Below are 22,199 nucleotides of genomic sequence, written 5' to 3'. Positions count from 1 at the left end.
AATCGGCTGCCTTTCATTCCTTTCGTGGCCACGGAAGGAGTGTACCCACACGGGCTGCCAGCCACGCTCCGCAGGGTAATACCCAACGCGGTGGCGGCCGTGGGAACTGCCGTCCCGGCGGTCGGGGACAACGGCGAGGTCAGTCCACACCTTCCCCCGCAGCATCCGCCTCAAAACCCTCCTAGTCCGTGCTTTCAGGCCCATGTGACGCCAGTGGGGGGCAGGGTTCGCCATCACCACCTCCACTGGCGCACCGTCACTTCGGACAGGTGGGTGCTGCAGATCGTCCGAAGGGGCTACTCCCTCCCCTTCGAGGCGACTCCTCCAGCCATGCCACCGCAGAACCACCGTGTATCGGGGGATCATTTGCGACTTCTGCAGGAGGAAGTTACGGCCCTCTTGGCCAAGGGGGCCATCGAGCGCGTTCCTGGGCCAGAAGTAGGGTGTGGTTGCTACTCCCACTACTTTCTGGTACCCAAGAAGGGCAAAGGGGGCCGACGCCCTATCTTGGACCTACGGAACGTCAACGGCTTCCTCCGGAAGGAGAAGTTCAAGATGCTGACACTGGCTCAGGTCCTAGCTGCCCTGGACCCAGGAGACTGGATGGTAGCGTTGGACTTGCAGGACGCCTATTTCCACGTCCCCGTCCTGCCGGCCCACCAGCGCTACCTGCGGTTCACGGTTGGCCACGAGCACTTTCAGTTTACCGTGCTCCCCTTCGGCCTTACCATCGCCCCACGGGTGTTCACAAAGGTGATGGTGGTGGTCGCAGCTCATCTGCGCAGGTTAGGGGTTTCAGTCTTCCCCTACCTCGACGACTGGTTGTTGAAGGCGGCCTCGCCCCAGACAGTCGTCAGCCACCTCCAGACTACGGCAGACCTCCTGCATCGTCTGGGGTTCTCAATCAATGTGCCGAAGTCACACCTGTGCCCCTCTCAGAAGCTCCTTTTCATCGGAGCGGTTCTCGACTCGGCGCAGTTTCGGGTTTATCCACCCGAGCAGCGGGTCCGGAAAATTCAGGCTCTGATTCCCATCTTTCAGCTGTTATCCCGGGTCTCGGTCAGGTTGACGCTGCGGCTTCTGGGGCTGATGGCCTCCTGCATCCTGCTGGTGCATCACGCCAGGTGGCGGATGCGGGCTCTGCAGTGGGACCTGAAGTTTCAGTGGGCCCAGCATCAGGGCAACCAATCTGACCACGTCCTGATCTCTGAGGGCACTGCGAGACAGCTGCAGTGGTGGCTCACGGACCGCGATTGGGTCAGCGGCAGATCCCTCTCCCTTCCCCAACCGGAGCACGTGGTTGTGATGGATGCGCCCCTCCAGGGCTGGGGAGGCCACATGGGAGAGGCGGAGATCAGAGGCCTCTGGTCTCCGGCGGAGGCCCGGCTCCACATCAACCTGTTGGAGTTACGGGCGATTCGTCTACCACTGAAAGCATTCCTCCCCTCTGTCCGGGGGAGTGTAGTGCAGGTGTTCACGGACAACACCACCGCCATGTGGTACTGCAACAAACAGGGCGGGGTGGGGTCGTGGACCCTTTGTCAGGAGGCTCTGCGCCTCTGGCAATGGCTGAAACGCCAGGGCGTGACCCTGGTGGCTCAACACCTGGCAGGTTCTCTGAACGCCAGGGCGGACGAGCTCAGCCGTCGGTGCATGATGGATCACGAATGGCGTCTGAACTCGGACGTGGCGCAAGGCCTCTTTCAGCTATGGAGAGAGCCTTGGTTAGATCTATTCGCCACCGACGAGAACGCGCAATGTCATCAGCTCTGCGCGTTGGAATTTCCAAGGCGGCACTCGCTCGGAGACGCATTTCGTCGCGAGTGGAGCTGCCGTCTACTGTACGCCTTTCCGCCTATACGACTTCTGCCTCTTCAGGAGGACCTTCTGTCGCAGCAGCAGGGGACGGTCCTCCACCCGAACCTGTCCAGTCTCCACCTCCATGCTTGGAGATTGAGCGGCGACAGTTGAGGCCATTTGACTTGCCTCCTGAAGTCTGTGACGTCATTCTGGCAGCCAGGCGTCCCTCCACAAAGTCGGTATACTCCTGCAAGTGGAACAGATTTGTGGCATGGTGCACAGCAAAGGCTGTGGATCCTCTCGCTGCCCCTCTTTCTGAGGTTCTTCTCTTCCTTCTTTCTCTTGCCCAGCAGGGCTCTGCTCTGGGCACTATCAAGGGCTACCTTTCTGCCCTTTCAGCCTTTCTGAGGCTGCCTGATCAACCTTCTTTGTTCAAGTCCCCTATTGTAAATAGATTTCTTAAGGGCATCACACACACGTTTCCTCCTGTTCCGTTTGTGATGCCTCAGTGGGACTTGAACCTGGTTCTTACATTTCTGATGTGCGCTCCCTTTGAGCCACTTCACTATTGTCCTCTACGCCTTCTAACTCTGAAGACTGCTTTCCTGGTTGCCATCACCTCTGCCAGGAGAGTGAGTGAGCTCCAGGCCCTTTCTTGTACTCCACCTTTCCTTTCTGTCCATCCGGACAAAGTGGTGTTGCGTACTAAGCCATCTTTCCTGCCCAAGGTTGTCACGGCCTTCCACATCGGGCAGTCTATCACCTTGCCAACCTTCTTCCCGCCACCGCATCCCTCTAAAGAGGAAGAGCGGCTCCACCGTCTGGACCCAAAACGTGCGCTCTCATTTTACTTGGATCGCACACGCCAGTTCCGGGTGGATGACCAACTCTTTGTTGGTTACGTGGGCGCGAAAAAGGGGAAAGCGGTGCACAAGAGGACCATCTCCCGGTGGATCATCTTGTGTATCCAGGCATGCTACTCCCTGGCTAAAAAGGAGCCCCCTGTTGGATTACGGGCTCACTCTACCCGAGCCACGGCGACTACAACTGCCCTGGGCCGGGGAGTGCCCTTACAAGACATCTGTCAGGCAGCTACGTGGGCATCGCTGCACACGTTTGCAAGACACTACTGCCTGGACAGCCAAGTCCAGAGGGATGGCTTCTTTGGCCGTTCTGTCCTCCAGGACTTTCTGGTGTGATTATTGGTTCGCAGACCCACCACCGGGGTTGGTATTGCTGGGGTATCTATTCTAAGGTAAGGAATCTAATACTAACGTGTCTCTTTCAGATGCACAAGTTACTACTTGTGTAACGATATATCTGTAAGAGACATTAGTTAGTATTAGATTCCTTACCGACCCACCCATCCTCCCCGTTCTGCGAACCGATATCTAGGGTTAGGGTTTACCCCTTTCAGGGCCCTAGTTTCAATGGCACCAGTGTTGTTTTTTTGACATGGCTCTGCGTTTCTGGCGCGTAAAAGCTGTGTCTAAGAACTGACGTCAGCACGAGGAGGCGGCGTCTAAGTACTCCGACGACGTCATCACGGCACCCACGACGCCGACGACGGACGCGGAGCCGCAGACGACGCCTACCGACGCGCAAGGGTACTGCTACGCAAAAGTTTCCGGATCCAGTCTGACGCCTGGGGATATTCTAAGGTAAGGAATCTAATACTAACTAATGTCTCTTACAGATACATCGTTACACAAGTAGTAACTTGTGCATTAAAGCCATTATAAAGTGGTGCAACTCAAACTTGGCCTCACTGAAGAGTGCTGACTGAAACCTGCAGTGCTCCTAGTGGCATTTCAAGTTTGACGCAAATAAAGTTCTCTTGAACCAAAGCAGTGGCATCTAGTGGGTAATCAAGATCGCTTAAGTCATGCTCTTGATCAGTTGAGGGAAATTTCAACATCTTTTTGAAAAAAAATTAATGCAGACGCCCTATAATTTGCTTTATATTGGTGACCTAACATCATGAGCATAACCCACCCCTCTCACTAATGATGCTTCTCAAGGTACTAGCTCAATGATGCGGTACACTATGGGTGCTCTAATCCCTTTTAAGATATGCTTTAAAACATTGGTGTCCTAGTATATCTTAAAATGTTTTAAAGTATATCTTAAAAGGGATTAGAGCACTCATAGTGTACAGCATCATTGAGCTAGTACCTTGAGAAGCATCATTATTGAGAGGTGTGAGGTATGCTCATGATGATGGGTCCCGCAATATAAAGCAAGTTTTTGTGGTATGAAGTTTGTGAGTGGAGGACAACCTGCATTTTTCCCCGCTATGCTCCTGGTTTGTGGAGGCCCTATAATTTGCCTCATGCAGGACGGCCAGTGCTCCGTGCTGTACTTATTTTCAAGCTACAATAATGAAAATCCAATTGGACCCTTACAACAACCCTCGGCTTTCACTACTCCCTGTACCAACTCCCCCACCATAAATGCATTATATTTCTCCTTCAAACCCCTAACAGTGGGTGAGAAATGGAAACAAAGTAGAATGATTACATTATCCAACCCTCCCCACTGAACTATGACCCATGTAATTAATCTCCATTTGCTGTTCTTTTCACTGGGCTGAGGCAACAAAGTAATCCTGCTCCTTCTGGAGAGGAGGCAAAGAGCCAGGCAAGCATCACCAAGTGCCTGGACTACATCAGTTTTTAGATGATGAATAGCTTCCTTAACCCCTTCCATGTTCATGACGAGCTCAGCTCGTCATGAGGTATACCTCTCGTACACTCATGACGAGCTGAGCTCGTCATGAACAATGGATTTACATATTATTCAGCACAGCAGAAAAATCTCTCTAGCAGCCAAGGTGTTAATTCAACTGTGAGGAAACAGATCCAGCTTCTGCAGTGGACAACCATGACAAGAATACCTACCCCCTCTGAGTGCACCAGCTTTTGGATCCCTTGCCTTCATCACTGAAAGTCAGAAACTTGAACATTCTATTTGATTTCACTTTGTCTTCCCAAAATCTATGCAGTTATGATGAGGCCAAACCCCAATTGTCCTTTGCCCCGAAAAAAATCTGTCTCACTTGCATTACATCACTGGGTGGAGATGATCATTAAGGTATCAGTTAAAGATTCACCTCTTTAAAGAACACTACATCACAATGCATAAACTGTCCACAACCCAGCTTTCTCTCCTATTACCCATTAACTTTATGCATGTCTTTGAGCATGTACAGCACTCCACTTCCTTTTGGCTGGATACACGCTATAGAAATAGCATATACATAGACGCATACATACATACATGAGGTTGAATGCCTTTCCTATGTTACACATGGTATGTGAGGATGCCTCTTAAACTAGTTAATTGGCTCCAAAGAGTGCGAAATTAGCCAGTGGGGATAGATATTCGGTTTTAAACCAGAGGCTTACTAACTGGACGAACTTGGACACACTAGGGGGGAAGATACCTCATTGGAATGGATATAATGATAGCCAAAACTGATTTTGCCCGTAAATGGAAGTTAGCAAATCCACCCACGATGACTAAATGGAGAACGGGGACGGACTGGTGAGCAACGCTAAAGGGGCTCATCTACGCGCCACGGGGTTGCCCCCGTAAACATGAACGAATATGGGGAAATGGTTAAACCATTATAGTCTAAGGTCTCTCTGTGTGGATGTTTGCATATGTACTCCCACATGGGAATGGGATTGTGCTTACAGCTGTTTTTGGCAAGCAAATTTGTTTTTGTTTATGACTTGGAAAGTAATAAAATTGGTTATCAAAAACCAAGGGCTTACTACAAACGTGTAAGAAAAGCCTTACATTGTTTCTTAGACTTCCCAGATAAAATTTAAAGTTATGTTCATTCTACAGAGTGTCATCTGGACCAGACGTCCAGGCTGCTTTCAAAAGCTGGCCTCTAACAAAGTCCCGACCAGGAGCCTTCCATCGTGCGAATGGCAAACAATTCCTCTGCAAACACAAAAATACATAGGCATGCTCCTTGGTGTAAAATAGGTCCAAAGTCTTGGAACTCACTGAAAGGATCCCAGGTGCCAAAATAAACTATTTCATCTTCAGTAAAATGCTACAAACGAAACTCTTTAAAGAATGTTCACTTGAACTGTGCTGTTAGTGATAGAGTAAAGCCTCAGCATCCAGTCTCAAGATATTGCACAAGACACAATCTGCACCACCCTACCTCCTTCTAGTTCAGAATAATTGTATTGAAGTTTCAAAAAAGAGTGACATAAAGACACTACAACAAAAAAAAGGCATGACATAGCAATAAAATCCAATCAATTGAGCAGTACAAAATATGGAGAGGTAATAATGGATCAATAAATCAGCATAAAAGAACAATCAATCAGAGTGAAAGAAAAATAAGAACAGGGGAGGGGGGAGGAAGGAGGAAGGCAAGAGGGGGAGAGGAAGGGTACATATTATATCATATGACATAGAACTTAGAGTTACTATAAACATAACAATATAAACTTCAAACAAGTTGTAACTAGATAAGCATACTAATCATAAAAGCAGCAATTACAACATCATGTAAGAATCTATAGGTGACCAAAAAGATTGAAAAGAAAAAATTATGATTAACTCCCTGAAGTGATAGCTGAGCACCTCTTCTTGTGAGTATGATCCATGACCACCAAGCATGAACAGAAAGTGAAGTAGCATCTTTCCAACAAAAAGTAATTGATTTTAGGGCGGCCAAAATCAAAAAATTAAACAATTTAGCTTCAGAATCAGGAAGAGAATGTGTAAGTACAACTGATTTACAAATTAACAATTTATAAGAAAGAACATCATGGATTGGTAATATTTTCAATATTATGTCCCAAACTTCAGACCAAAATTGTAAAATGATAGGGCAGTCAAATAACATGTGACGCAGTGAACCAGGGTGTGAATTACAATGCCAACAAAGATTTGATGGTAATAATTTGGCATTATGCAAACGTATTGGTGACCACAAGGAATTAAACAAAATATATGCATTTGTTTGGTAAAGAGACCCTGGCAGCCAACCAGAAATGCTATTGAGCCAAATAACCTTCCAAGAGTCATTAGAGATAGAAATTGAAAGCTCAGCATTCCAAAATGTTGATAGTCCATCAATATTGGTACCGATAGACGTAGCAAATTTTTTATACAAAATAGAAACCGCCTTTGAGGATGCAGAAACAGCATGAAGATAACGAATCAAATCAGTTGTAAGTGTAGAGGGAATACCATTCGGGAAAGAGTCTAAAATTGAGTTACATAACAATTGATATTTCACCAAATCAGCATCTGGCAACTTAAACTTTAATTGAAGGTGAGCAAAGGGGATAAAGGCATCATCACAAAATACATCTTTAAGGAAGAATATACCCGCCTTAATCCATGAAGTCCAGAAAGTTATCTTCCTATTTAATTTAATAAAGGTACTGTGCCAAAGTGATAATTCCATAGTAGAACTTAGTGGTAAAGCAAAACTGAAATCTAAATCATTGAGTATCAATCTTGAGGATTTGATTATGGAAGATCGATGTACGATAGTGGACTTATGAGACATAGTTAACAAGGAGGAGAGAGGGAAAGGATCTACAATAGATTTTTCTATGTCAAACCAAATAGGGAGTTTAAGTAGAGGGGAAACATTAAACCATAGGGAACTTTGTTTAAGTATAAAAGCTTTATGATAAAGATAAAAGTCAGGAAGGCCAAAACCTGCCTGACATTTGGGGATTTTCAACTTTTTGTATGCAATTCGGGGCGGCTTATTGTTCCAAAGAAATTTGGATAACAATTTTTCAATGTCTTTATAAAAATTTTGAGGAAATTGAGTGGGAATCATTGCAAGGGAGTAAACAATTTTTGGAGTAATATTCATTTTTATAGATTCCATTCTCCCCCACGAAGTAAGATTAAGAGAAGACCATTTGGAAGTCTTATTTTTAACATATTCAAGTATGAAATTACTATTCAATTTTAATGTTGATGAGAAGGACGAGGAAAATAGAATGCCCAGGTATTTAAGTTTACTTTTTTGCCAAGTAATATCTGATACAGGTAACATATCAGAGGTACAAAAAACATTTAGAGGGAAAAATTCTGTTTTAGTAACATTAAGTTTATATCCAGAAACTACTGAATATTTGGCAATAATGTCTAATAAGGATGGGGCAGAGGAAATTGGATTATTAATAAATAATAACACATCATCTGCATAAGCTAAAGTTTTAATAGTAACATCTTTAATTGTAATACCTTGAACATCATCACAATTACGTATATAATTACCAAAAGGCTCTATTCCCAACAGAAATAAAAGTGGAGAAAGGGGACAAACTCTGAAAAGGGAAATTTGAGAGGAAATTTGGCCATTGATTAATAAATGAGCAGTGGGGGCATAGTATAAGGCAGATAGCATACGAATAAAAGAGGGACCAAAATTAAATAACAAAGTACTAAATAAAAATTGCCAATGAATTTTATCAGAGGCTTTTTCCGCATCTAAAGCCATAACTCCTGCAGGGTCAAAAAGGTTAGAGCTCTGTTCAATAACATGTAACAGGGTTCGTGTGTTGTTAGCAGAGTATCTATTTTTCATAAATCCTGACTGGTCAGGATGAATAATAGAATGAAGAACAGGGGCTAATCTAGTGGCAAGGATTTTAGCATATAAGTTACAATCCTGATTTATTAAGGAGATAGGTCTATAATTAGAGACTAAAGTAGGATCCTTATCAGGCTTAGGAAGGACAACAATTAAAGCTTCCGCAAAAGACCCTGAAATGGTTCCAGAAGAACCAAAAAATGAAAAAAGTTGAAATAAATAGGGTAGAAGGTGGGATTTAAATTCTTTATAAAATTCAGCAGGGATACCATCAGGTCCTGGAGATTTATTTTTGGGAAGCGACTTGATAGCCGTTAGGATTTCATCATTAGTGATGGGTGAATCTAATCCAAGTCTGTCTGAAGGAGAAATTGGAGGTAAATCACAAGTACTTAAAAATGCATCGATTAATGAATTATCACAGAAATCTGGTTTATTATATAAGGTGGAATAAAACTTTAAGAATTGTTCAACAATATCATTATGGGACAATGCTATCTTGCCCTGAGGACCATGAATAGAGGTAATCTGTGTTTTATCCCTTTTAATACGTAAGTAGTTTGCAAGGAGTTTCCCAGACCTATTGGAGTTAAAACGGAAGCGAGCATTAGATTTAGCAAGTTGAACCCCAGCTCTTTTACTAAGGATAGAATTGAATTCGTATCGAAGCTTTTGTAGCTTGACTTTGTATTGGGGATCATTGGATGTAATGAATAGTCGCTCAAATTTTGCAATTTGCTTCTCTAGATGTTTAACGTTAGTATTGAACAGCTTATTCTCATGAGCCATAATAGAAATTGTAGTACCTCTAATATAAGCTTTAAAAGCATCCCATCTATTAACAACTGAAGTAGAATCTTCTGGGTTAAACAAAAAGTAATCCCGAATAGCCTGTAACAATTTAGGTTTATGTTTTTCATTGAGAATACCAGTATTCATACGCCATCTAGTTTGTTTAGGGAAAGTGGAAGAAACATTTAAAATAAAAGAAATTAAAGCATGATCCGATATATCAATAGTACCAATGACTGGGGTATTTACAGATTGAATAAGAGATGGAGAAATTAAAAAATAATCAATCCTAGAGTGGGAAGCATGAGGATTGGAAAAGAAGGTAAAACATTTTTCAGTGGGGAGTGTAAACGCCAAATATCAGCTAATTTTGTGGTATGGAGAAAGGCCTTAAATGCATGGAACACTTTGGGAGGACAAAATCTAGTGGCAGATAACCTATCCAACAACGGGTCTGCAATAACATTAAAATCGCCCCCAACAATCAATGGAACTTTACCCAATTTTAAAACTTCAGTAGTGATAGTGGACCAAAACGCCGGATCATCTGCCGTAGGACCATAAATATTGTAGAAAGTACAAATCGTGAATTTTAATTTTGGCTATAATATATCTGCCCTCAGAGTCCGAAATTTTACTTAAAACCAAACAGTGTAATCTTTTAGCAAAGAAAATTGCAACCCCATTTTTGTTTCCCTTAGCAGGAGAAGATATAATAGTGTCTACCCTCTTTTTACTCATATACTGTAATATCTTATCATCAACATGAGTTTCTTGAACAAAACAGATATCAGCTTTGCAACTACCTAGGTAATCTAAAATTTTTGTGCGCTTAACTGGGTGTCGCAAACCTTTCACGTTAAGAGAAGTAATTTTAATATTGTGAATATTAACCATTAGAAATAAGAAGCAAGGAAGAAAAAGGATAGAAACAAGAAGAGATGAAGAAAAACATGACTAGAGTATAAATAAAGATAGCAACTCTATATGTGAGATAGGAATATGAGAAAAGGAAAAGAAAGAAAAAGGAACAAACAAGAAACATAAATAGAAACATGGAAACGCACACCCGTTCCACAAGCATGGCCAGAAACCGTTGGAGCCCATGAACATAAGATTATGCATGTATGTGTCAAGCAAAGTCAAATTAGAAAGACTCAAGTGTTAGGGTCATGAGTATCCATGGATGGTGAGGCTTGTTGTTCAAGAAATTGTTTTAAATCTCCAGGACGTTGAAAAGATTTGGAAAAGTTGTCTTTTCAGATGCGTATCGTCGAAGGATCAAAGAGACCATATTTAAATCCAAGGCTTCTCAGCTGTGGGCGATAAGCAGATAATTCTTTACGGATAGCAACAGTTTCCTTAGCAAAGTCCCGATGAATAAATATTTTGTTACCATTCACTAAAAGTGAAGGAATTTCGATGTGAGGGGACTCTATGGGCTTTATCCACCTCAAATATTTCTGGAAACTTGATACTCAGAAGACCAGGAAGTAAAGACTCCAAATATAAGCGACAGTCAGACCCTTCAACTTCTTCAGGCAAATTAAAAATACGAAGGTTGTATTGCCTATTACGATTTTCCATGTCCAACAGCTGAGCATGTATAGGAGTTATTTTAGCCATTAAAGGCGTGAAAGCGTCAATTTTATTTTTGTTATCCTGAATTTTGATAGAATTATCAGATACTTTCATCGACATAGAAGCCATATCTTTACGGATATTTTTAACTTCTGAGGCAATAGTGTTAGTATTCAGACGCAATGCTTGAAGTTCCTCCAAAATTAATGCAAGGGAAGGCTCAGATGACTCCACCACTTTAGATTTATTTGGGGGAGGAGAAACTTGCTGCTTTCGTGTATTAGTGACAGGATTTTTCGTTTCCATTTTGAGGTGATTAAATTCACAACTAGGCTTGAATAATACACAAAATGCGAAAAATAGCACCAAAATGTAAGATAAATGAGGTAATTATTGAAAAAAACAGCAAAAATCTCTTCAAAACTAGTGGTGCAGCAGCTAAATTGGACTGTGGGCATGGCTAGGCCCAAGCCAGGCCTTTTGCTGAAGAACACTCCGCCCCCAAAGCATTCAAAGCTGGCTGTACCTGAAGGGGAGGCTTGGAGCAGGAACCATGGAGCCAAAAAGGAGACTTCCACCTGTAGAAATCGACCAAAAATCACCTCCCAGGTAAGAATCAGCAAGAGCAGGCAAGCGCTGTCATTTGCGCCGAGATGTTGACACAAAATTCGTCGTTATATCGAAAAACGGGCCGTTTCAATCACGGAGCTCCGATGGCGGCGGCCATCTTGGTTGACGCGCTTGCGCGTCTCCGACCCTACCTCCTTCTAATACATGCCCTTATTCTGCTTCCTCGTCGCTACCCCCTGTGTCCCTTCATGATGTTTACTAATCTATGCCAACATTTCCAGGTTCTCTCTCCTTTTCAATGACTAGTTTATATGTTCTTTAGCACACAAAAGTCCCGAGTGGGTGAAAATGGGACATGTGATGCTATAAAAGATCAACAAATAAATAAATTGATTGGATGGGCAGGGGCAGACCAGGCACTCTCTTCTCTTATGCCTATTCACTGGGTGATGGTTTACTTTTTTTTTTTAATGCAGAAAAAAATGCAGTACCTGGGGGTTTTCCCGAATATCCATTTCCTCTCCCCACTACATTTTTTATTCCCATGATCTTTTTCCCTCTCTCCCTCTCAATTTCATTTATATTTTATCAACATCCTCAAAACTCCACCTTCGGCTATGTTTTAAATTAGTTTTTATCTCTCTTACTTGCACCTTCTTTTTTCCACTTTTTTATGGGACATACTTCCGTACCATCATTCCTCCTTTTGAACCTTTCTATAACATGCCTTTCTCTAACTGTGTATTCGTACCACTTTTTTCCACTTCAATATTAAAAATGTTTTCTAACGAGGATTCACTATTGGGTCCACATTTATATTTCGTTTTAATTTGTTTTGCTTTCTTCCAACAAAACAATATATCATCTAACTGTTCTTGGTGGAGGATATTCAGTTATTTTCTCTCAAGTTGTATTTGTGTTACTTTGGTTTAAGGTTGTGTGTGATACTTTTGTTGGAGAAAGTTATATTCAAATTGAGCGGTCAAGATTTGATCCTTTGGCGTAGTACTGTATCACTTTGTACTGAATATAGGTCATATGGTGTCTTATTAGACTACTAAGAAGTGCCCAGTGTGATAGTTCATTATGAATGTGTTGGTGTGGTGGTCTTACAAATGGTTTCCAAAATATGTGGCTGGAAGGGATCCTTTGTTTTTGTTTTGAATGAGTGAGATGTTGAAGTTAGCAGCCAAGAATTCAAAAATGTATATGCAGCTGTTACTGGAGCAGACTGTGTGTTTTAGAAGAGTATTGCCACTTCCTACCATTTTGTGGTTTTTGGTGCAACCAAATGTAGTTTGGGTAGCAGCATGTTTATTTCTTTCCGTGGTGTGACATCAAGCCATGTCTGTTGTAGTGATAAGCTTAGGTGAGTTGCTTTAGAGGGGGCTTGTGGGTATCTGAAATTACTGAAGGCACCCATTAGTTGGTTCTGCGTTGTGGATTTTAGAGAGTAGATTGTTTGATGTTTTAAAGTGGTGTTGAGCTAGGCATGTTGTTGATTGAGATGCCTGAGAAGTCATGTTAGTGGATATGTGGTTGGGGTGTAACTGTGATTAATGATGCAGGTTGATCCTTCTGTGTAATGTTAAGTTTGTAAAGTTTTCATAAGCTTCCACCCAAAACCTTAAATAATGTTATATATTTTTGGAAATCCATGAAAACATAGCTAATTCCAAGGAATGCTACTTCAAGATACATTTTTGTGTTTAACAGTTACCATGTGCAACGTTTTTCATTGCCCATCAATGCCTTACCAAAGGATCGCCCTGAAATACCCCTTGAAATTCTTTTCCAATATGCTATGTTTACTGTTCTCTTCATGAAGATTGTAAAGATTTGAAAACGTGGAGGAAAGACCGTTGCAGCTTGGCAGACATCTGGTTAGAGCCTTGATGTTAAGTTTATTTTTATTTCTTTTGCGGACAAGCTAGGGAAAGCATTTAGATTGAAACTGGTTCTGGAAGCCTGCGCAACTAGACTCTCCGGAATGGGTGGGAGATCATAAAAGCATGGGCCTCCAACTGTGACTTGTGCTTTTTAGTATCAATTTCAGTGATGCCTCTGTGGACAGTTTTCTCCACACTAGGCGCTGAAACATGGTACTTTACCGCCCTTGCCCAAGTCTACAGCAAAAGAGACAAATTCAACACATAGGTGAGGGTCCTAAGAGCAGGCGAGGTACTGAGCCCTCTGGTATGCTAAGGGTCTGTATAATAATCGTTTTATGAGGTAACAGGTATACATTTGCCCTTTGTTTAGTTCCTCTAATACCAGCATTATCAATTAGTCCTCAGAGCTGATAACTTAAAAACAAATGTAGCCCTGGATAGACAGGTGGGTACAGAGAGGTCCTGAGTGATTTAAAGGCACTGTTAAAGGCTCCCAGGATGAAGCTGTGGTATTTAATAGAAGCCGGAGCTGCATTGAATGGTTTTGGCTGTGCTGCAGCAATACTTGTTTTAGTGACCTACACGGCGACAGTAGAGACACAAAGATCAATGAAGAAGTTATGCAAAAGAGGTTGAGGCTATATACTACCGCACCTACCCCTACAGTGGGCAAAGTAATCAAACACTTACAAAGGTGCACAGAACCGAAAGTTCAACCCCTTTCAACGGAAAAAAAATCCAAACATAAACAATCTTCAGAGTTCAGCACCCCTATTCAATAAACCATGTTACTTCTTATTCATAGTGGTTCAACACAGAACTCATGATGTTCCACCCTATTTCAATAATTTATATTCTCCAAGGAGTATATTTTGAAGAATATTTATATTCTTCTTCTTCTTCTAATAATCTCCATAAAATTAGTAGCCACAATAGCCAATGCGTTTCGTCCTGATGGACTTCTTAAGGGCTCTATTCCAATTTGTTCTTATCAGTGACCTTAGACTCCTGCGTATTTTGTAGGTATTGCATCAATTTCCGTTAAATATCTCATTCTTTAAATCCTCTAATGTTAGGACTAGTCACATCAGTTCCCACAGAAGGCCACTTTACATTTAGCAGGAAGATTATTCAAAGTTTTGCCACAGCTCACTGATGTTTTTCTTGTGACACTTCTAGAGCTTGATTGCTGCAGACCATATATTCAGGCTGTGATATGCGGCAAAAGTGAAAAAAGAAAAAAAAATCTATGGATTCAACTTGAACCAGGAACCAGAGGGAAGCACTCTTCACTGAATACGTAATGGATGTTAGGTCTTTGTCCTGATAAAAGGCTAACGTCGCCTGGTGGAAATTCTCGTAAGAGCAGGATTGAAGTAGTTGCATGAAAGTATCTTTTACTGCAGTTCACCTGTATCAACATCATCTAATCTGTCGAAAGTGCCTGTGAATATCAGAGCCACATGTCTGGTTCAGACGATATTCAATGGAGGCCTTTTCGGATGGAGGAAGATCGGTGTTTTGATGACAGGACTTCTGTAAAACATCCAACCTGGACATTCTCTTGTTTTTGTTGATCTTTCGAAGTTCCTCATGGGTGGGCCGGGCTTTTCTAAAACATACAACCTGGACATTCTCTTGTTTTTGTTGATCTTTCGAAGTTCCTCATGGGTGGGCCGGGCTTTTCTAAAACATACAACCTGGACATTCTCTTGTTTTTGTTTATCTTTCCATTCATGAAATCTTTATTTCGGCAATTTGCCATAAAAGAATACAGAATTAAAACAAAGCGAACAAAAGGTACATACAATTCATTAAGATTCATTAAGATAGACACAATTAATGATAAAATTCATTTGAGGTAAAGTGGCACAATGCAAAGGGATGATACGTACAATTCTTTAAGATTTATTAAGATAAACACAATTAATGATTTATCTTTCGAAGTTCCTCATGGGTGGGCCGGGCTTTTGTAAAACATACAACCTGGACATTTTCTTGTTTTTGCTTATCTTTCGAAGTTCCTCATGGGTGGGCCGGGCTCTAGAGTCCATTGTCCCAGGGAATATAAATAACTACCACGGTGAGGAGACCAGAGTTAATATATTCTCTCTTACAAGGACATCACAAATGGGGGGTCAAGCGTATGGAGTCTTCTGGCTGCTCACAACCTCCTTGTGGTTATACAAAGGTTTCCAAATAGTATCTGCATCTAGGAGTTGTTTCAGTAGAATATGCAGCAGTTAATTATCATTTGGAATATACAAAAAAATCAAAGAAAATATGGCCTTATATATGCTGAATGCACACCAAACAAGGTTATGTGCTTTTAAATCGAATCTGTGTAGTAAAACTAAATGCTAACATATTTTTCATGAACTCAACGGTTTTATTTTTCATCTTTTTCATTTTAGTTGGTTGATGGACTGGAATTCGGGACCTTTCACAAACTTGAGCTGATGACTAAATGACAAGCACATTACGGATCACAAACATCATTCGAAAATCATAATGCTCCTATCTGTTTTGTCCGAATACTGTTATCATGAGACTCACAAAAATGTTACTTTGTAAATGAAGTAGCATAGAATTATGAATTGAAAATGTCAAAAAATGATTTGAAATAAACTGTGAAACTTTTGGTAAGCTTTTAGTAAGTAACTTTTAACTGAGTAAAGACTCCTTCATTGTGCGAGGCTTCTTACTTTTCATCCTGTGGTGGTAAAGAGCTATGATAAGAACGAGATGCCAATAAGTGTAGCATGCACCATGCCGAATGTTGGTTATTTTTGTTACGATCATTTATTTTTTCTTCGTACACAACAAAGTAATCTGATAAAGACCTCAAGCCGCAGATTCCTTAACTTAGAATATCCCCAGGCGTCAGACTGGATCCGGAATTTTTTTTGCAGCAGCAACTCTGCGTGCCGGGGGACGGCACCACACGACCCTGCCCTGAAGCCGTCCACGTACGTGACATCAGCAAAGTCATATAAGTCCCTCCCGGCGCGCTGTCAGTTTCCTTCTTTTCCTTGTGCAACGCGGATCCGGAGTAAGCAGTTCCTCTGGCCTGTTTTCAGGCCCTTTTTGACGCTTTCCGTCTGGAACAGTGTGCGAAGCCTTCGGGCTTTAAAACGTGTTCCTCCTGTTCGCAGCAAATGTCCGCAATGGACCCACACCTTATCTGTATGTGGTGTTTGAGTGAGCACCACGACTCGACGGATTGCGACGCCTGTCAACAACTCAAGCCGAAGTCCCGGTGGGAACGCCGGATGAGTCATCCCGACCTCCGGCCTCCTTATCGGCGGCAGGTCCCTCTGGCGGTGGTTTCCAGTTGCGGCGTCGGTCGCAATCTGGGCCCCGGGGGCGTCGTTCGCCCTTTCCGGGTAAGTCGCGGCACATGTCGCTTAAGTCCTCAACCTCACTTCCCTCTGTTGTCGGGGGCATTAGTTCCAGGAGCCCTCCGAACATGCGCCCCTGTGAGTTGCCCCTCCCCTGTCTGCCTTTTCAGGGGTCGACTCTGATCCAGATGGCGGCTTATGCCGCGGCCCTGCAGGCCTTCCTTGGGTCCTCTCCTGTCCCGGGGCGTCCTCGGGCCTCTGCTACTTACGGGGTCTCCGACGGACTTGCCGGTGGGTCCACCCCCGGCGCCCCAAACAAGCCCTTGCCCTCCAGGGACGACGGAGATATGATGTCAGGGTGTGGCCCGGCTGGGTCCCCCTCTACGACCCATAGCACCCCTGCGGTGTCACTGCTGGTTGCTGGTGCTCAAAGTCTTGCTTCGAGCACACCTCGGTCTTCTGGGCAGGCGGCCGCCTGTCCGGAGCCGGGGTCGGCACCGTTCCAGCACTGTAAACTTGCCTCCCCAGCTCCGACGCCGCTTCCTACTTCGGAGTTGGAGCCTGTTGTGGTTGAGGCTGAGTTGGCGCCGGTGCGGCGCCGTAGGCTTGCCTCCCTGGGCCCTGCGCCATCCCCTTCTTCGGAAGCAGAGCTTGCCTTGGTTGACGGGGAGTCGGCGCCAGACGAGGCTGAGCCTACCCCGGACGAGGCAGGGCCGGCGCCGACGGAAGTCGCTATGGCGCTGCCCAATGCCGGATTGTTGACTCATCTCCGGAGGCTTCTGGAGAGAGTTTGTGGTTGCCTTCACGTCCAGCGACACCGATCTGTCCTTGCCTGTTCCTCCCCCTTAGAATTTGTGGAACCGGCAAAATCCCTCCCTCCTCAGGAGCCCCATCAGGACCCTCATTCATCAATGGGGCTTTCTTCATTTGGGCATTAGTCACACCCTCAGTTTCTTGGTCAACCCCCTTGGGGTGGAAGACTTAGTTTACAGCCCTCCCCTACGAATGAGTTGCTGTCCCCTCCTCGGAAGGCTACCGAGGCCGGTGCAGCGATTCTTAGAGTAGTCTCCTTGGCCGCTCGTGTTCTACACATGCAACCCCCTTCGGTCCCCTTGGCTGTGGACCCTCTGCTAGATGTTCTCCACCACTGGTCGGGGAATGTGGAGCCGCTTCTGCTTTTTGAAGGTTCTCTTTATGACGCCCTTTTGGGCACCTGGGCTCGGCCGGCTTCCGGTGATCCGGTGGCTCGTTCTGTTTTGTGCCGCCACAGCCCTGCTCCACATGATCCAGTTTGCTTATTTGTTCACCCAGACGTGCAGGAGTTTGTTCTGCAAACTGCGTTCCCTTCCTTGCCTCAGTTAATGCTTCCTCCCTCTTGGCAGTCCAGATGGCTAGAGTCGTGGGGTTGTAACATCTTCTCCTTCACTAGCGCAACCCTTCGTTCACTGAATACGGTGTCTGTCTTGGCTCAGGCTACCTCTGCCCTGTGGGACTCTTTAGAGTCTCTGCTTTCGGCCACCTCTGAAGACACTTGTGTTGACCTCCTTCATCTTCTCGGAGATGGTCGTTACCTTGCTGAATTTATGATCCGCTCTGCCTTGGATACTCGGTGATTCCTTAGACCGAGCTATGGTTAGTTTGGTTTCCTTACGGAGCCACGCTTGGTTGCGGGATGGCGTCTTCCCGGAGAACATCCGGGAGTGCCTTGTTGATCTACACTTTGAATGGGGTCCTGTTGTTTGATGCACACGCCGAACCAGCTGTTCAGCGTCTCCTTGCGGGCTTTTGCCCTCCCCCATAGGTCTGTATTTCGCAGGTCTTCTTTTCACAAGTTCTGGGGTGGTTACCCTTTTATTTAGCATCCTCTGGATGCATTATTCGTTTTAGGCTGACAGTAAGCCTGCTGTGGTGGTGTTCCGCAGGTTGTTTGTGTTTTGTCCTCTGATTGTGCTTTGCCCTAAGAGGTGTTCCCTGTTGTTTGAGGGTGTGCCATACTCCACTTGGGGTACTTGTATGCTATTGTATAGCTCTGCTATTTGTTAGATGGGCCTGGAGATCCTTTTGGGCTCTATACGTCCACTGACGCCATTATCTTACCGTTGTACGGTATTCACTGTTGTGACTTTTGGCGCTATATCCTATACGCCATGGGTCGCCTTGCATATGTGCCTCATTCTCCTCCTTTGGAGGTTTTCAAGGTATTTATCACGCTTGAAATGCGGCTACGTCCTATCATGAATACACTAGGTGAGTTCCTTCTATGGCACCTGGGTGCTCTCTTCGCTACTGCCGGGTCTGGTCCCATGTCTGTGTTTCAAGGAGCTTTTCAGTGCTCTACTCGAGCTTGCCCTTGTTCTACGTGGCAGTGTCTCTTTTCAGTACGTTAAAGTGCACTTTGTTGCTTTTTTCTGCATCTTCGGCGATAAGGGTTCATTTTGCGTCCCACTTCCTGAGGTGGTACCACAGCCTAACGCTTCCCCCTTTTAGTGTAACATGTTGCTCAGTTCTTGCCTCTGCCCTTCAGTTTTTAAGGTGGCCTCTCCGTCCTCCCTTCCGTGTGCTAGCCTGGTAGGTTCTGTTTGCATCTCTTCATGTTTTTCTCAACCTGTGGTTAGTGCCCACATAGTGCACGTTAAAGCTGAGAGTGGTCCTTCTTCCTCCTTCGTTTTGGACTCTCTCTCTTTTGTCCTGGGATATGCTGGTGCCGTTTATACCTCTAACACTTCTATGGGTACGGTGTTGCGCCATTCTGGCATTTTTTTGATGTCTTGCTTCACGTTATTTTTTGCTCTTCCGAGCTAATTGGGTTGCTGTCTGGCTGACCCGCCACCGTCTTTCCCATAGTCAGTCACCCTGTTGCCGGCTCAGTGCTTCGGGCACTTTCTGTTTTTCTGTCGCAGACCCGCCACGCCCTTGGGGTATGGCTGTGGTATCTATTCTAAGTTAAAGAATCTGCTGCTTGATGTCTATCAGATGTACGAGTTACTTACCTTCGGTAACAATGTATCTGGTAGAGACGTTGTCTAGCCGCAGATTCCTTAACGCCCACCCATCCTCCCCGTTCTGCGAGGACCTTGCCAGGTGAGTTTCTCCACTTGCCTCCTTTCAGTTGCCATTGGTTTTCTTTCAAGGGTACTCACATAGTTGCGCCCCTTTGATAATTATCATATGCGGCAGACTCCCTCCAAGAGGCTTCTTTCCTGTAAAGATGGGGCCTTTTCATTCACTTTCATCGAAGATTCTCCTCCTTCTCCTCCTTCTCCTCCTCCTCCTCCTCCTCCTCCTCCTCCTCCTCTCCCCCGCCTCCTCCTCCTCCTCCTCCTTCTTCTCCTCCCCCCGCCTTCTCTTCCTCCTCCTTCTCCTCTCCCCCGCCTTCTCCTCCTCCCTCCTTCTCCTCTCCCCCCACCTTCTCCTCCTTCTCCTTCTCCTATCCCCTCGCCTTCTCCTCCTCCTCTTTCTCCTATCCCCCGCCTTCTCCTCCTCCTCCTTCTCCTCTCCCCCGCCTTCTCCTCCTCCTCTCCCCCGCCTTCTCCTCCTCCTCTCCCCCACCTTCTCCTCTCGCCCCCGCCTTCTCCTCCTCCTCCTCCTTCTCCTCTCCCCCCCGCCTTCTCTTCCTCCTCCTTCTCCTCTCCCCCGCCTTCTCCTCTTTCTCCTCTCCCCAGCCTTCTCCTCCTCCTTCTCCTCCTCCTCCTCCTACTATCCCCCCGCCTTCTCCTCCTCCTCCTTCTCCTCTCCCCCGCCTTCTCCTCCTCTCTTCTCCCCCCCGCCTTCTCAGCCTTTCTCCTCCTCCTCCTTCCTCTCCTCTCCCCCGCCTTCTCTCCTCCTCCTCTTCTCCCCCCCCGCCTTCTCATCCTCCTCCTTCTACTCTCCCCCGCCTTCTCCTCCTCCTCCTTCTCCTCTCCCCGCCGCCTTCTCCTCCTCCTTCTCCTCTCCCAGCCGCCTCTCCCCCCTCTCCCTCCCTCTCCCCGCCGCCTTCTCCTCCTCCTCCTTCTCCTCCTCCTCCTTCTCCTCTCCCCCCGCCTTCTCCCTCCTCCTCCTTCTCCTCTCCCCCGCCTCCTCCTCCTCCTCCTCCTCCTCCTCCTCCTCCTCCTCCTTTTCCTCCTCTTCCTCCTTCTCCTCTCCCCCCGCCTTCTCCTCCTCCTTCTCCTCTCCCCCGCCTTCTCCTCCTCCTCCTTCTCCTCTCCCCCCGGCATTCTCCTCCTCCTCTCCTTCTCCTCTCCCCGCCTTCTCCTCCTCCTTCTCCTCTCCCCCCGTCTTCTCCTCCTCCTTCTCCTCTCCCCCGCCTTCTCCTCCTCCTCCTTCTCCTCTCCCCCCCGCCTTCTACTCCTCCTCCTTCTCCTTTCCCCCGCCTTCTCCTCCTCCTCCCCTTCTCCCTCTCCCCCCGCCTTCTCCTCCTCCTCCTTCTCCTCTCCCCCGCCTTCTCCTCCTCCTCCTTATCCTCTCCCCCCGCCTTCTCCTCCTCCTCCTCCTTCTCCTCCTCCTCTCCCCCCGCCTTCTCCTCCCTCCTCCTTATCCTCTCCCCCAGCCTTCTACTCCTCCTCCTTCTCCTCCCCCCCGCCTTCTCCTCCTCCTCCTTATCCTCTCCCCCAGCCTTCTACTCCTCCTCCTTCTCCTCCCCCCCGCCTTCTCTTCCTCCTTCTCCTTTCCCCCGCCTTCTCCTCCTCCTCCTTCTCCTCTCCCCCGCCTTCTCCTCCTTCTCCTCCTCCTTCTCCTGTCCCCCCCGCCTTCTCCTCCTCCTCCTTCTCCTCTCCCCCGCCTTCTCCTCCTCCTCCTCCTTCTCCTCTCCCCCGCCTTCTCCTCTTCCTCCTTCTCCTCTCCCCCGCCTTCTCCTCTTCCTCCTTCTCCTCTCCCCCGCCTTCTCCTCCTCCTCCTTCTCCTCTCCCCCCGCCTTCTCCTCCTCCTCCTTTTCCTCCTCCTTCTCCTCTCCCCCGCCTTCTCCTCCTCCTCCTTCTCCTCCTCCTCCTCCTTCTCCATCTCCTCCTTCTCCTCTCCCCCGCCTTCTCCTCCTCCTTCTCCTCTCCCCCGCCTTCTCCTCCTCCTCCTTCTCCTCTCCCCCCGCCTTCTCCTCCTCCTCTCCTCCTCCTCTCTCCCCCGCCTTCTCCTCCGCCTCTTTCTCCTCTCCCCCCGCCTTCTCCTCCTCCCCCTTCTCCTCTCCCCCGCCTTCTCCTCCTCCTCCTCCTCCTCCTCTCCCCCCGCCTTCTCCTCCTCCTCCTCCTCTCCCCCGCCTTCTCCTCCTCCTCCTTCTCCCTCCTCCTCCTTCTCCTCTCTCCCCCGCCTTCCCCTCCTCCTCCTTCTCCTCCTCCTCCTTCTCCTCCTCCTCCTCTCCCCCCCGCCTTCTCCTCCTCCTCCTTCTCCTCTCCCCGCCTTCTCCTCCTCCTCCTTCGCCTCCTTCTCCTCTCCCCCCGCCTTCTCCTCCTCCTCCTTCTCCTCTCCCCCCGCCTTCTCCTCCTCCTCCTTCTCCTCCTTCTCCTCTCCCCCCGCCTTCTCCTCCTCCTCCTTCTCCTCTACCCCCGCCTTCTCCTCCTCCTCCTCCTCCTCCTCCTCCTTCTCCTCTCCCTCCGCCTTCTTCTCCTCCTCCTCCTTCTCCTCTACCCCCGCCTTCTCCTCCTCCTCTCCCCCCGCATTCTCCCC

The 22,199-nt window shown here is 46.5% G+C and overlaps 1 protein-coding gene across 3 annotated transcripts in view; it reads left to right on the top strand.

Annotated features, from left to right (window-relative positions):
• Positions 1–22,199, top strand: part of HDAC10 (histone deacetylase 10) — a 527,678-nt gene that overhangs the window by 459,964 nt on the left and 45,515 nt on the right. For 2 of the 3 annotated variants that reach the window (XM_078656714.1, XM_078656722.1), the window contains exon 22: positions 15,642–15,867. The exons of the other annotated variant lie outside the window; for it this stretch is intronic. In XM_078656714.1, the coding sequence (XP_078512840.1) occupies positions 15,642–15,649 (8 nt within the window). In that variant the 3' untranslated portion in view covers positions 15,650–15,867. Of the gene's footprint in view, positions 1–15,641; positions 15,868–22,199 lie in introns of those variants that run through there. 3 annotated transcript variants of the gene reach the window in all.

Source organism: Lissotriton helveticus, chromosome 1_1, assembly GCF_964261635.1.
Source record: "Lissotriton helveticus chromosome 1_1, aLisHel1.1, whole genome shotgun sequence".
Taxonomy (NCBI): domain Eukaryota; kingdom Metazoa; phylum Chordata; class Amphibia; order Caudata; family Salamandridae; genus Lissotriton; species Lissotriton helveticus.
Note: the sequence above shows the minus strand (reverse complement) of the source record. Positions and strands in the feature narration are given on the sequence as shown.